The sequence below is a fragment of the Centroberyx gerrardi genome, chromosome 18 (assembly GCF_048128805.1).
Source record: "Centroberyx gerrardi isolate f3 chromosome 18, fCenGer3.hap1.cur.20231027, whole genome shotgun sequence".
Classification (NCBI taxonomy): Eukaryota; Metazoa; Chordata; class Actinopteri; order Beryciformes; family Berycidae; genus Centroberyx; species Centroberyx gerrardi.
The window spans coordinates 16,958,620-16,974,534 of record NC_136014.1 but is presented as its reverse complement, the minus strand read 5'-3'; the positions used below and the strand labels follow the sequence as shown (position 1 = coordinate 16,974,534).

At 42.8% G+C, this 15,915-nt stretch overlaps 1 protein-coding gene across 1 annotated transcript in view; it reads right to left on the bottom strand.

Annotated features, from left to right (window-relative positions):
* Positions 1–5,644, bottom strand: part of pak5 (p21 protein (Cdc42/Rac)-activated kinase 5) — a 37,314-nt gene extending 31,670 nt beyond the window's left edge. The window contains exon 1 of the mRNA XM_078289833.1: positions 5,441–5,644. Coding sequence (XP_078145959.1) covers positions 5,441–5,644 — 204 coding nt within the window. The remainder of the gene's footprint in view (positions 1–5,440) is intronic.
* Between the last annotated feature and the right edge of the window lie 10,271 nt (positions 5,645–15,915).

Below are 15,915 nucleotides of genomic sequence, written 5' to 3'. Positions count from 1 at the left end.
AACTAAAATCACAGCAACTATGGAGCTCACTCAATGCTTCCAAAAGCACACTCTTTCAATATAATAACAGTCAACTTTATTTATATAGCACTTTTCAAAACAAAACAAATATTTGTGCACTCTACCCATATCTCTATGACTGATCCTCTCACTGCTGTCTTCAAATCTCCCCATCCATCCCTGCCGTTTTGTGAGCTTAATCTGGTGGACCAACTCAAGCTATTAAACACTATAGTGGTCTATTATTATCATTCTCACTTATTAACTGTACTCTATTAATATTTATGCCACTGTTCAAAGACCAGTCCTATGTTTAGGGCTCATTTTACTCTGGACAAGGTCTTCTCCACAGGCACAGGGAGATAAATTATAATAATCATGCTCAAGGCATATACTGTAACTCCTTGTGTACACATAACTGAGGCAGAACATGGACTATAAGGGGCGATACAAAGTAATAAAATATTCTGCAACAGTCCACTTTCTGCAGTATTTGTCGTCACAGGCAGTATGTGTAATGAGAAGAATTAGGATTATGGTTCTGGAGGGATTTGATCCTCATCCAGGAGAGGTACAGTATGTGAGAAAAATCCACCTTAAAACAGGATTTGCATATGTTATTCCTGTGATCTCGGCTCATTCAATCAATATCTGTGAACATGAACAACTCTCTTCCACTGCTACTGCAGAATTAAGAGAATTAAGCTTCCAGTCACACTTGATAGATCTCGATTTAACTGGCCAGGAATAATATATCATAAGAGTTCTATAAAGTCCTTTTATGTTGATTTTTTTTGTAATGAACATACTGACACTGACCTCCATGTGTGAAGGATTGTTTGATAACCCTGGGACCGAGCCAAACTAATGAAAATAAAATAAATACAAAATCTATGAGTGTCAAAACGGAAATGAACCAGTTTCTCTCAGTTCCTGAAAAGTTGACATTTTCTTTTTGCAGCACACTGACAACAATATATGAATTTTGACTTGAACTACCACACCATCTCTGAGCTCAAACGATACATTATTCTCTATGTGCCAGAGAACCAGGCCAAGCTCTGACATTGGGGTGTCATCCTCTTCTGGGTCAGCCTGACATTGTGTAGAGGATGTAAACTTTACTGTAAACTTTTTTTCTCTGTTGTCTTATACAATCCCAAGACCACATTTCAGTTGTTTATTCCTGTTTCTTCTCCTAGCACTTCTGTCTTGCATAATCATTCTACTGCCACGAATGTATACTGTCAGGCCTCTACCGCTCTGACCCTGCCCTCCTTACTGTTGGTTGCTTGAAATGTTGGTTATGTAGGAAGTTAAGCTTATTCTACTGTTTCACTTCATTGTAAGTTGCTCTGGATAAGAGCATCTGCTAAATGCACAAAATGTAATGTAATGGAAATGGCACAAGGAGAAGTGGGTGGCACCCTCAAGTCAGCCAAGGTAACAGGGTCTCCAATAGAGGCAGGAAATACAGTAGAAACACAATCCACTCCCACTAAAGTAATACTCTGCTACACTCACCTTTCATACACTCGTCATACTGTCTCATTCACAAAACCAGAGACATCTAATATTGACACACAGCTGTGGAAACATGAGCAAATAAGAACAGGGTGATAACATCAACAGGCAGTCATACACACACACACACACACACACACACACTTACATGCTTGCCAACACACACACATACGCATACTAGAAGCACACACACACACACCCCATCCTGGTAAATTATCTCCTCAGCTCCACAGGAGTCGGCACTTTGAGGGTGTGAAAGTCAAGGAGCTACATGAGACTACCATTAATAATAGCCACGGCGCTGTCCCTGCTACTGCTAACGAATGCGACAAATTTACACACACACACATCCTTGCCACATACACACTCACACACACACACACTCAGAAACACACACACACACACAAACACACATTTGAATCATCTATGTCTACATCAAAACAAGAAATACAAGGCCAGGATAAAGATGAAGACACAAATTTTGCAAGGCAGTAGTTATAAATGCTCTAAATTTGCAATTACAGTGTGCACTTAGTCACATACCCGCACGCACACACACACACACGCGCGCGCACACACACACACAGTTACACACAGACAGGCAGAAACAAGCGCACACCAACATGCACAATTTCAGACTGACTGCAGAAGCTTTAAGACCACAATGTTTTAAACATGGAAATGCTGTTAGGGCATGACGTTAGCCTACTTCTGGATTTGCATGTGCGCTGAGGGCTGGTGGAGGGGGGAAGGGGGAAGGGGGCAGAACAGAGAAGAGAGCCAAGGCTTTAAGCAATACTAATGCTCAGCTGAGATGAGCAGTCTGACAACAAGGCTACAAGCCTCGCGAATAAACGATGAGCGCACAAGCCAGAGGGCAACGATGGTAGTTATTTCAGCATGATGACCGCGCTGACCTCTCTAACTGCTGCACACGTGCACACACACACACACACACACACACACACACACAAGGGCTTGCCTGAGCAACACATGTTCTCACACAAACACACACACACGTACACACACCATGTCGACCTTTTACTGTAGTCTGTCCCTCTGTACTGTACTGTGGGGACGGAACTGGAGGTCTGCCAGACAGGAGACTGCTTCACCCCTACACACACACACACACACACACACAAGTGGACAGAGCTGGGGGAGTCTGCCATGCAGAGGAAGCCTAATGTCAATCAAGTGTCAGGGCAACCAAAGGAGAAGGATATCAGGCCATGGGTGGGACACTATAAATAACCTAGCCCACCTTGGGAGTCAGGGACACACACACAAGCAGAAGCATACACACACACCACACACACACACACACACACACACAGGCATGCACGCACCTACACACATATTCACACATTCCTGGATGCATGCACACTCACACTCATATACACACATACATTCTATTCTAGAAGCAAAAGGAGAGAAAAGAGGGGTACTTAAGGGAGGATGAGTGAAGGTGTGATGAAGACTAAATGTTGGCTCTGAATTTGAATGTTCACCTTTTTGCCCTAAAACACAGACAACAGGATTCAATTTTGGCTATGTAAGATTTATAGATGCTCTATAAAACATTTACAACAACTCCGTGTCGATGGTGTAATTGAACAAGAAAAAAAAAAAAAAAAAGCACAGCTTGCCAGCCAGCCGGGCCGTATCGTGCTTTCACGACTGAGAGAGTGCATCATGTTTGATTCATTTCAGTGACTAAGAGCCTTTGATGAGGGTGGACAAGAGGAGATGACAATAGAGGAGAGGAAAGAGGAAAGGAGAGGATAGAGGAGAGGAGAGGAGAGGAGAGGATGGAAACCGGCTCAGCCCGGCTAGACGGGGTTCGGTCGGATCAAGAAAAGGATCGGAGGAAGGGTTCTAACACATGCAAACCCCACATGACCTATTTCCTACACAGTGGGGGCCTACGGCAGAGCAGGATCAGCTGTCATGGCAACATGCACTTCTCTCCATCATCATCATTATCATCATCAACATGATTATCATCATCATCATCATCAATGCCGCTGATGACACAACTCCATAGCAAGGGGAGAAACAAGGGAACATTCCGCTACAGTTAATATTGTCGTTTTTGGGGGGGAGTCTCATGCGAATGGCACAAAAAGAGAGTGGTGATGAGGTCTAAGAAAAGACTTGGCAGAGCAATGTAGTTATGTCATGTGTGGAGTCATTCTCAATGTTTCTCCCCACTACTGCTGACACACCACCTCCACCTGAACGCATGGCAGCAGGCAGCGGAGGAGGGATGTAGAAACAGAAAAAGGAGAAGAGCAAGTTGTGATTGCGTGAGAGCGACCAACAAAAGAAAAAAAAAAAAAGAAAAAAGAGGGGAAAAAAACAGAAGGGAAGTAGAAGTCATACTTTTAGCAACGGCGTTTCGGATGACCGGACTTTCTTGGGAGATATCTGTGAAGAGAGCAAGAGAATTATTTTCTTGTTTCCCCCTCTTCAGAGATATCTCCTGTGGCATATTGCTGTTCTAGGGTTTATAGGAGGTTTGGGGACGTCTGATCATGTCTTTTCCTGTCAATATTCCTTATAGCTTATCATAATTTATAATACTAACACTAGTGGATTAAGCCTCATTGCTTTAGATGTATTCAAATGCAGCCAAGTAATATGACTCAGTGCTGCACTGCTAAATATCAACTTTCAGCATCAGATATGAGAAACTTGTTTGAAACTGACACGTTTATGTGGCATGTATCCGTTAAGTATATCATAAAGGTCAACGGAAATGGTGTCAGTGCAAGCAGGTGTTGTAACACACACAGGACAAAAGGTCTAAGGGTTTGAAAGCTGAAGAGCAATGGCCCGCTGGAAGGCCAAGGCTTGGGTCACACATGCAGTATGATGGGACCACAGACAGAGGGCAGGGGGAGAGGAGGAATGCCACGTTTTAAGCAGTGACTGGGCCTGGAGAGACCCTGTGTTGAACACCATGTAGCCGAATACAGCAAGGGAATTGCCCTAAAAATACCCTCTAGAATACAAAAGTACAATGTGTTTCTGCTACACCTCAGAGAAAGGTGCACAGCTGAAAGATTAAGGTGCAATTTATCAAATGTTTTTTTTTTTTTAATGTGTCAGTGTCTTTTTTATCAGTTGTGGTCCTGTTTCAGTTGATCAGCGAATATATTATGAACAGCCAATGAACAACAACACATCAGAGGAGACACTCAGAAGGTTCAGAGACAAGAGGAGACACACAATCACGGTCACAGAGGAGGTAAGCTGGGGAATTCACACAGCCGTGTGGAAAAGAAACCACCAAAAACAGCAGGTTGCATTACGGTTTCTGGTAGCTGAGACTTTGTTTTACAGAAAATCACTGTAGTTTTATGAGATAATCTAGTATAATCTAATGCAATTTAACGTAATCTAATGTAGTATAATTTGATATACTAGTGTAATATAAACAAATAGCATGAAGCGGCCACATGGCACTGGAGAATTACCCATTTTCCCTCAGAAGAAAGACAACAGAGTGCAACATGTGAATGGATTGTGACAAACTGGGTGAGTGGAGAGCAGAGTGGTGAGAGACAGAGTCACTGAAAGAGACAAACAGAAATAAACAGAGTGAAAAGGCGAGGGGGAGAACAGCGGAGAGATTACTGTGAAAGAAGAAATCAATCAGAAAATAGGGGGTACTATACAGAGATAAATACCTATAGAGAGAGAGAGAGACAGAGAGAGAGAGAGAGGGAGGGAGAGAGAGGGAGAGAAAGTCAAATAAGAAGAAACAGAGAGAAATAAATAGGAATGGAGAGCAAGAGAGTCACACAGATGCAGGAGAGGTGAGGTAAGAGACAAACGCAGACACAGAGAGTGATAATGATTTGTCCCCCAGTGTTTCGGCCTGCATGCTCTCTGCCCAATCACACTCTACCTTCATTGGCGCCAGCTGGATGGGGGTGATGTAGGAGGGGTCCACCATGGGCTTGGGCCGGTTGGCAGTGTCCGCCAGGAGGCTCTGCCATTGCTGCGGCAGCCCGGTGAACTTCTGCTCCCGCGGGTCGAAGCCCGTGTGCACCCGGTGCTCGAAGTTAGACGGAGCCGAGATCTCCAGCCGTTTCTTCTTCTTCCCAAACATGCTGGAAAACCCTGGCAAACCTGGCAACCCAAATGAGAGAGCCGATTAAAGACCACCATGAAACAACAAACTACATCATTCAAAAGTGTAAAACCAATGGGAGATCAGTCGGGGAGAGAAAGGCAGTTCTATGTGATGGGAGGGGCGGGACTGTTCAAAAATCTGTGATGGTTTTATTGGTTGGAATTTTTATTTACGTCTACTAGTGCAGCATGAGGTCACCATTAAAGATGCTCTGTTTTCCAGGAACTAATGGGAGTGCGGAACAGCTTCACCGACTGATTTCAAGAGGTAAATCCATAAATACTCAGATGAAACTCATTACTGCACACAGTATTTCAAAGCAGCACTCTCTACTGTACAATGAATACTCTTGTCCTGAAGGGCAGTGCATGTTCTAGGTTTGGCAAAGGTTTTTCAATCTGTCCTCCACTTCAGCATGTATAGCCTGTTGACCTTGAATGCATTCACAATTTGTATTTCATATGGGAGGTAAGGGGCAGTGCATTAGGTTGAGTGGATGCAGATGAGAGGCGTTTATGCCACGGATTCAGACACAGCATTATCAAATGTGCACTTGTCCTCTTACTGGGAAAGGAGAAAACACGGAGCAACATAATGAACGCATCAGACACTTAACATAACGCACACAAACACATACACACCTATGCACACAAGCAAGCGCATACACATACATTTCAGTTGGGCTTTGACAGTTAATTAGCACGTAGCGTTCAGCGTCTGTTTATTTGTACAAGGGTCTTTTAAAAGCTTTAAACTTGCCATCGCACGTTCGGCAGCTGGGTGAAAATTTGTCATGTGAAAGCCTTATTACGGTTTATGTCATTACGGTTGATGTGGTTTCCATGTTTCAGCAGCAGTGGAAAGAGACTGTAGCATTGCTTTAAATCACTGGCAAAATGATTGAACAGCTGTCTGTTTAAATCAGCCAAACAGAAGCCATTTCCATCTCCAAAATTCTCCAGCTAATTTTCCCTGATGAGAACAATAATCACATTCCAGTTACATTGAATTGCTTATGATGTTGAGAGTTGATACTACTAAATCCTTCAATGTAAAGCGCTGTTGATGGGGAATGCAGCGTAGATGGTGGAGCTGTGTAAACATGCCGACAAGCATTAGGATTTTACAGTTTCTTTGACTCGCCAAGCTTTTGATCCAATACCAAGCTTTTGATCCAATATTGAGCCTTGCAGATGCTACACTATGGAATACTAAAAAACGAAGTCCTTAAATGTATTAAAGCTTTTATACAACAGCTACCAACACATGCACTGACTAAAAAGTTTACTTCAAATTAGTATATGCATAAAAACAGGTAAATATAAGACAGATTGCTGATAAACACCAATCAAATCGCCCTGGTTAACATACTGTTGGCATAGCAACCAATAACAAATTGTTAGCATGGTTGGAACATAATCTTTGATCAGTCAGACTGCTTTGCTGTAACTGTATTTTGTATTGTGCTGTGCTGTTATGTACGCTGTGTAGCATGCTACGCTCAGCCTTATAGATGCTGCAGGATACAAACAACAAGGAGAAAACAAGCAAAAACATCCAAAAATGCTGGAAAACCAAGTGTCCACTTTGGTTATGTAACCTAAACATCAGAGAAAAGAAGTAGCTGATGCACTGAGGCAAACAGAACAAGAATACAAACTATGCTCAGTTAGGAAAGCATATAAGTATTTTTTTTGTAATATTTGATAGCAATATAGAGTTGTGTATCCTTGCTGTGGGAATACAGCCAGGTTCAGGTGTACACTGCTGCACACTGCTGCTGCACTGTTACTCCATCCCCAAGAGGAATTGTTTGGAAATCTGCTGGGTGCTGCGGTAATGCTGGGAGGGGAGGATGCATAGTCTCCAGTCATAGGAACAAGATGTCATGATTTTGTGAAAGAAGCCTATTGTGTCTTTTTCCTCTAAGAGACATTGTCCTTGGAGAAAAACAAAGTCATCCCTCTTCCTCTCTCTGTTTCCCCCCTCTTCTCTTTCTCTCTCTCTCTCCATTCTTTATGTTTTTTCACAAATAATGCTTGCTGTACCAGCCCATACCACTCGCTCATGCATGCACAAAAACACATGTGTTGTACATGTGCATTGTGCACAAAAACAAGCAAGAAACCTCTACTTAAGGAAACACATTGAGAGATTTGTCTCAGCCAAACCACTTGAGGATTTTGATGTCTGGGTTGATGCTAAAAGGCAGACAAAGTTTAAAATGGGTGCCCAAATTAATACATAACATGACATAACCTACCGGTTATGTTATGTTGCTACAGAACTACCAAGCCCATGTAATGGTTGAATAAACTATTGTAGACAAGCAGGTTAGTTGTCAAAAAAAAAAAGTATATCTGCATAAGTAGGTCTGCATAATAGTGTGCAAAATTGATTTTGGGTTGTGAAAATGTGGGTTCCCAAAGAAAAGGTCTGAAAATGACTAACAGTACTTTCTGGACAAGATGCAATGACTGAACTCATTGAAGACTTTGTTCCTCAACCTAACCTGAGACAGAGATTGGAAAAAAAAAAACCTGCAATCATAGAAGTCTCTCTCATTTTCTTCCCTGTCCCGCAGCTGAGCCAGACAGGCCAAATTAGTGGACTCAAACAGGAAAGATGGAGAGATGGACTGAGGGGAGAGCGAGGGGGGGGGGGGGGGGGGGGGGGTGCAGAAGATGAGAAAAGTAAGGGAGCATGGTCAGGAGGTTAAGGAGATAGAGAAATGAATGGAGGGAGGAAAGGAGGGGAAGAGGGAGAGAGAGGGATGGAATGGAGAGAGGAAGGGAGGAAGGGCAGGAGGTTGAGAAGGCTTAAGGCTTTTGTGATGCATACAGTAGAGGAAAAGCATAGCACAGCAAATTATTATGCAGTACACCGCCGCCTGTATAAAGCTCAATACTGGATCAAAAGGGTGTGAAGTCATAGATAGAAACCTGGTCCCACAGGCATGTTTACACAACTCCAGCCTCTATGCTGCACTCTCTGCAAGCCTTGGTTTACATTGCAATGACTGAGGGATGCATTGTATCAATTCAGTGTAACTGGGATATGATTTGAGTGAGCAAAATACTGAGATAGGTCCTCAAAATTAGTCCAAACTTTAGATTAGCCTGCAAAATCATATATGAGTCCCAAGAAAATTAAACTACAATGTGGGTCCTCCAAGGAAAGCTTTGAAAGTCAGTGCAGTATATCACATTATGGCCCCAAAAGGTGCATACAGTAGCTTAGAGAGAACTTTCTGTGCAATTTTTATGACACAAGGCGCCTAACATGCATTTAACCTGCGATCAATTACTTGAAATGAGTTGTGGAAACATCAAAATTGCTCAGGAGAGAGCTAGGCATGGATGCTCTTAGTCATTTTGAGAAGGGGCAACTGACTAACTGAACTAACTGCTAAAGGATCAATAAATCAATGGTAACTGATTCCAAAAGGCATAACCAGAGTAGCACAAAATTCTCCTGCTCCATCACATGATCCCACGCACAAAAACGCATAACATACATACCTTCCACAGGTATTCTCCTAAAATAGCCAGCAAAAGTGAATGCTTTGCAATCCTTAGCCCTCCTCTTATCCATTTTCTGCTGAGCTGCCAATCATCTCTTACGCAATGCGGACATGCCAGCAACCCTCTTTCCACTTTTGGCTGATTGCCACTTAAACCTCCACAAATTGGCCCAAGGTGTCTGACCGTGTTACTATTTCTGGAGCATGTAAACAAAGTGTCCTCTGCAAGATGAAACAGTGGCATGCGAACACTCCACTTATGAGAAATGACACTCTCAAGATAAAGTAAATGAAGACGCCGTCAAGGATGAAGCTAAAAGACAGAGGCTTTCTGACAGAAGGCAGCGCTCCAGTGTTTTGTAAATGTCGACTACAAAGTTGCCTTCTGCATTCATTGCAGTGAGACACACAGTGACTAAACAGGGTTTGATAGCAGCCTTGCACTGAATCATCATGTAACACATACTGTAGTTGAAGCCCCTGTTACCATAGAGCAATATGTCAACAAAAACGAATACACACCCCATAATACTGTATCCAACTAAGCACCCGTTTTAAACCGCAAGGTAGTGGAAGTGATAATCAGACTGGGTCTAACAGCAGAATATAGTCCCGTCCCTCTGCTGATACAAAACATTTGAGCATGTATCTATTTTTACATGCATTTGTGTGTGTATGTGTGGAGCATGCCGTTTGTAGGTGGACCACTGTGCTCAGACCAATCTGTGCTTATCCTTATATAAAATGTCTATTTAAAAGAATGGGGTTGCGTTCTGCAGCAAGGACATTTTTAAGAAGCATTTATTTCACGACGGACAAAACATTTTCAGCACACCGGCCTTCATCAGAGACTCTGTGGTCTGTAAGCAGCCATAATAAAGATGCAAACCCCTGACCTAGATGGTATGTCTTGGGAATGAGATTATTAAGGCTAGTAGGGCTTAAGTCGTCTAGGCCGAGCCCAACTGCTAAGAGATGGAGCAACACACATACACACACACACCGCAAGAACACAAACTTCATTTTGCAAGGCTGTTAAGAGTGGAATGGTTTCCAGTGTGCATGGCTGCCTTCTCACAACAGATGAAACAGGTTTTGGATTGAGATGTACTTTAAGCGCAGGGACCTCGGGGAATTGCCTCCATGAGGCCACAGGAACTACTTAATGCACAACTGCTCTTGGCTGCCACACAAGCACCTCTTGAGCTGTAATTTATGGGTAGATTGTAAAACACTTTGTGAAGTTTAAAACTAATGCCTAGAAGGTTATTCCACCAAAGAGGAACAAAGTCACTCTGATGGGAAATAGCACCTGGTAATATATTGCGGAGATTACGAAACTCCATCATTCAAGGTGTGCAAGACTGCAGTGGATTGTGCTTTTTAGCATTGACTATGTACACGTGTGTCTGTGTGTGTGTGTGTGTGTGTGTGTGTGTGTGTGTGTGCACGCACCAATGCAAACTAATAGCAATGTGCAAGCACAGGCAAGAATATGTAAGCGTGGAGGTGTGTGTCCATGTATGCATGTGTGTGTTGTGTGTATTCCCTCATAAACCTCTACAGATGACCTTATATAACTGAGAACTGCATGTTGTCCTGCTACAGGAATATGTGCCCTTTAAAGTATGTAAAAACAATATATTTTGATGTTACTGTCACATTCAGTGTGCCGTTACAGCAGCATTACATAACCACGCTTACGCATGTGTGTATTCCACACAGACCATCGGCTTGACATTCTACACACAAAAAACAGAAATGCTCAGCCACACACAGACACACACAAAAAAACACACACACACACACACACACACACGCACACACACACACACACACACACACTAAAGGGGCTACTACTCCCAGGGCAGAGATCCTGACTCCCAGGCTGATTTGTCTCCAAACCATCTGTCACCATCTGAGCCTCTGCAGGCATTTCCCCTTTTGTCCAACCACGCCTCGACACATACATAATTTCACTGGAACCTCCCCCAAAATACACCAAAACAGGTATTTTTTGAGTGCGTGTGAGTGTGTGTGTGTGTGTGTGTGTGTGTGTGTGTGTGTGTGTGTGTGAGTGAGAGAGAGAGAGAGCGAGAAGAGAGAGAGAGAGAGAGAGAGAGAGAGAGAGAGAGAGAGAGAGAGCTTGTGTGTCTATGCACTTGGGCATGTTCACAGTATTTACACATGAGCACATGTCTCTGTGTGTTTGAACATTTGCAAACATATGGATGTGTGCATGTACTGTATGTGCCAACATGTACGTATTTTGCTGTTTGTGTGTGTGTGTGTGTGTGTGTCTATTTTTGGTGCCCAAGCACATGTTAATGCTGTGTTGCTTGAAGCACGGCGTATTTTGTGTGATTTCAAAATACCACATTAATTTTGTATCCCTTAGATTCTAACTCGGAAACATAATTTGGTATTTGGGGCACAGAGCATTCACTCATGCACAAACATGCTAATACATTTCATACATAATTAAAAACGCAACATGAAAAGGACACAAATTCTTCCTGAAAAACAAGCGGAGGGAGGGGCGATGTTCTCTTCTCTACTTCCTGCTACAGGGAAGAGGAGGAATTCCTAATTCAATCAAAAGGTCAAGAATTTCAAAGGCAAAGACCAAAACTTGATGCTCCATTTTTGCCCAAACTATCCTCCTGTTCCACTGGATTATATCAATGTTTGTGAATGCTGCTAAACTTGGTTAAAGTGACAGAAACTTCACAAACTCTTAGAAATTCAACCATAAAGGACTCATCTTTTTGCCATTTGCCTGCTTTAAATATGTAGGAAGTGTTTAGCTATCTGGTCAGGCAAGTATCTTTTCTGAAAGTGTGGCAGCTCCATATATTCTTCAAAACAAGAGCATGTGTCGGTCTATTAGGCTACAGAGTGAGACCAAATGTTTCTGCATCCTCATCAATAGTAGCTTCTCTCATCCCTCGCCTCTCTCCAGTCCTGCTCTGCTCTGTTGTTTGCTGTTCCATTCTGCCCCATTTGTATTCGCTTGTTCTATCAAGATCTTATTCCCTTCAGAAGATTTAATTGGCTCAAAAGAAAATGTTTACATGGACATGCACTTCAGATTCCATTCCCTGTAGATGTATTTCTACTGCAGTAAACAACTTCAGTTGACTGTCTGGAAGAGGCTTTTTACCGCTGTGTTCCTGCAGCGCGCTGTTTACGGCACGCTGGAAAGTTTGTATCAACCCAAAACTCGAGTCAAGTTTGAAGTCTCAGCATGATCAGTGAGCAGCAGCATGTGCAGCTACAGGTCTGACGCTGCACATCTCACTTCAGTCCTGCTGCGTTACATCTCAACTTTGAAGTTCTATTCCAGCCAAGAAGTCAAATCATTAAATCACTCACCTACCATACTCTTACCTGGCAGAAAATTGATAGTTTCTCTCAACCAATCGAAATGCTCTGGATAAGCCATGGTGAGATCGTCCAGTCCAATCAGAGCCTGCTCAGCTGTTATACTTTGATGTCAAACGAACATTCCTACTGCGCACCTAATAAATCCATTATGGCCTTTCGTTCTCTTCCAACAAAACATGATTCAGCGAGTCCCCTGCCTGATCCATGATTGCCGAATATAGATCCCACTGATTCTCTGGAGGACCAAAACTTCAATTTAGTCATCCAGTTGACAAACCAGGACCCTCTGCAGCCCCTGGTGAGTGTCTACCACCGCTACCCTGCTGCTGTGATGACTGTCCCTGCCTGCACACTCTGATAACTCCCAATGCGAGATGCGTAGGGCAAAAAGTGCCGACGCCAGCAGCCCAGACCAAGGCACAGCCAGACAGCTTTAAGCCCGGACCCATCCCCTTTCGCTTTCATCGCTTGTTTAACTCGGTATGACCGGCCACGTCCCAAACTAACACCCTCCGACCTTCGCAGTCCTCCTCCCACTTGTCGTTCTGTCAACACTGCCACAACAACAACAACAAGAGAGTGTATGTGTCCTCTTTGTTCCCTCAATCCACAGGATGGTGTTTGTGTCCTAGTTGCCCTGTACAACACACACACACACACACACACACACAAAACTGCCTTACCAGTGATGCCAGCGCGTGTGGATATCAACTTTCGTGTCAAGCTCTACACCAGCGGGCATCCTATCACTGACTCTTTCAGAAGGCAAGTGACTGAATCAGAGAGAGGAAGACAGATAGAGAGAGAGAGAGAGAGAGAGAGAGAGAGAGAGAGAGAGAGAGAGAGAGGGGAGGAGATAAGATGGAAGAAAGAGAAGGAAACAGCTGGTCCAGTCAGCGGCTGTGACAGAGTCTGGCCATTTGCCGATACCAAAGGGACATTCAGCAGTGACAACCACGGACAGGCCTTGCTGTGAGGGCACACACACACACACACACACACACACACAAACTAGCATTCATCTTCTACTGGGCTGACAGGATCACATTCTACACTATTTCTCTCACCCTGAACCACCTGACAGAGAGAGGGAGAGAAAGAGTAAGAAAGAGAGAGAGAGAGAGAGAAAGAGAGAGAGTTGGTGGAGAGATAGCAGCGATGACTACAGTGTGAAAGAGATAATATACAGTAAACCTAGTCAACCAGCGGGCTGGGGGCCAAATGACAATAGTAGGCCTACCAGTATAATATAATAAAATATTGAGCAACACTAAATGAAAATACTGGACATAATGAACATACAGGATGTCAGCCTTGAACATATTCAGTTACCTGTATCTGCAGCAAATAGTTGGCCTGTTCTAAAAGTCACAAAAACTCTATTTAACAATAAATGCCCCAAAACGATCCAAAATTTTTATATCAAAATCTTATTGCTTTTACTTCCTGGAAGACAGGGTATCTTTAATGGTTACTTCATGGTGTACCAGTTGATGTGCAAAAATTTCCAACCAATAGTACCAGCTCAGATTTTTTAACAATCCCACCCATCCCACAACCCCACCCATCTCCCTAACTGATATCCCATTGACCTTCACTCTACATTTACATTGCATATCAACAATCAAATCAAATTTTACACTATTTCAAACTTTGCAGTTATGAATGCATGGAATGAATTGTACACGAACAGACCTGAAATAAATAGTAAACTAGCTGACTGTTTTTTCTTCAACATTTTGACTACTACAGAAAGATATACAGTACTATATTTACAGGTAGGCATTAGTCACATAATCCATCAAGAGCTCGACTGCAATGGTTTGATTCTATTAATTGAATTCTACTTCTATCAATGAGAAAAGTTGCGCTGTCTTGATTTTGCTCTTTCAACAAAGTCTGGCTCATAAGAAGTAAGGTTGTTTTTATGGCATTCATATGAGATACGCTTGACTCAGAGGTGTGTGTTGATCCGAACATGGTGAGTGTTAACAATGCCAATTTATTCAGAGTGGAGAACTGATGTTGACAAATATTAGAAATCTAAAAGTCCATTGCACAACCAGCCTGCAGGTACTGCTTTAGTGCATCTAATTACAGAATGACTAAAGTCTGTATCAGGTGTTATGGAGAAAGGATCATGAGCAAACTGCAGGACCTCAGCTGAAACCTTGAAATCTCTCTCATAAGTTTTCACTAAACTTTGCCAGGAATTCTGTCATGACAATGTCCTGGTGATTCATGAAAGCACATAGCTGTGGAAAATGTTGCAACTTTATTCCTCTTAGGTCCCATGAGAAGAACATTACTTGTCTTGAAAGCATTCAACCATTCTCCCAAATCCACAACAGACTTTCCCAGCACCTGCGATGCCAGATTCATACTGTTCAGGTGTTCAGGAATGTCACAGAGAAGGTAGATTTTCACCATGACTTTTCTCGTGCAACATGTTCTCCAAAAGTTTTGCGGCTCGTTTGTGCTGACATTTGCAAGAGGAAAGACAATCTCCTGTCTGAGCCCGAGGAAGCGGTTCAGCACCTTTCCTTCTCTAAGCCATTTAACATCATTATATGTAAGTAAATCAATGTGTTTGGCAGACAATTCAGCCAGCAACTGCCGAAAAAAGGCAATGTTGTAGACAAATAAAATTCACAATGTCCGTCTCATTGTCCTGGTGTTTTGCGATTCACCACTGAGTTTTGCAGTATGGATTGATGAACGATACAGTGTAAAAACTGCACAATGTGGAGCTATGGCTGACAGTCTATATAGCTACCAGCCTTTGAGCTCTGCCGAATCCAATTTCTGTACAAAAAAGCAGATTCTTTACTGTGCTCAAAACACAAAACCACCATAAGACTCACCATAAGACTTGTTAGCAAGAAAGAGCGTTCGCACTTAAAGAGATGACTGACATAGATAAATATACAGACATGTCCGCCCTTGGCTTTCATCAGTGTACAGGTAGTGTAACAGGTAGTTGTCCTACTACTTCCTAATAACCAGCCAGTTCAATCAGCCGGCTGGCCCAAATTTGCTAGAAAGTAGGTCAAAGATCTACTCCATGCCTGTACATAAACAACACCAAACTACAATATAAGAACGGCATCATCGTCAGACAACATCGCTTTGAAATTGGTGATTTTCACTATCAAACTTCCCCCACGCTGCTAAAGATGAGGGAGACTGATTAATAGACTGACAGCCAAGTGTAACAGAGTTGACTGATTGATTGAATGACAGTTATGACATACAGTATCTTGCTATAGAGTGGAGGCTTAATCTTTGTCAGAGAACAGTAGTCCAAAATTGAAAAAAGAAATGGCACATCTAGTGT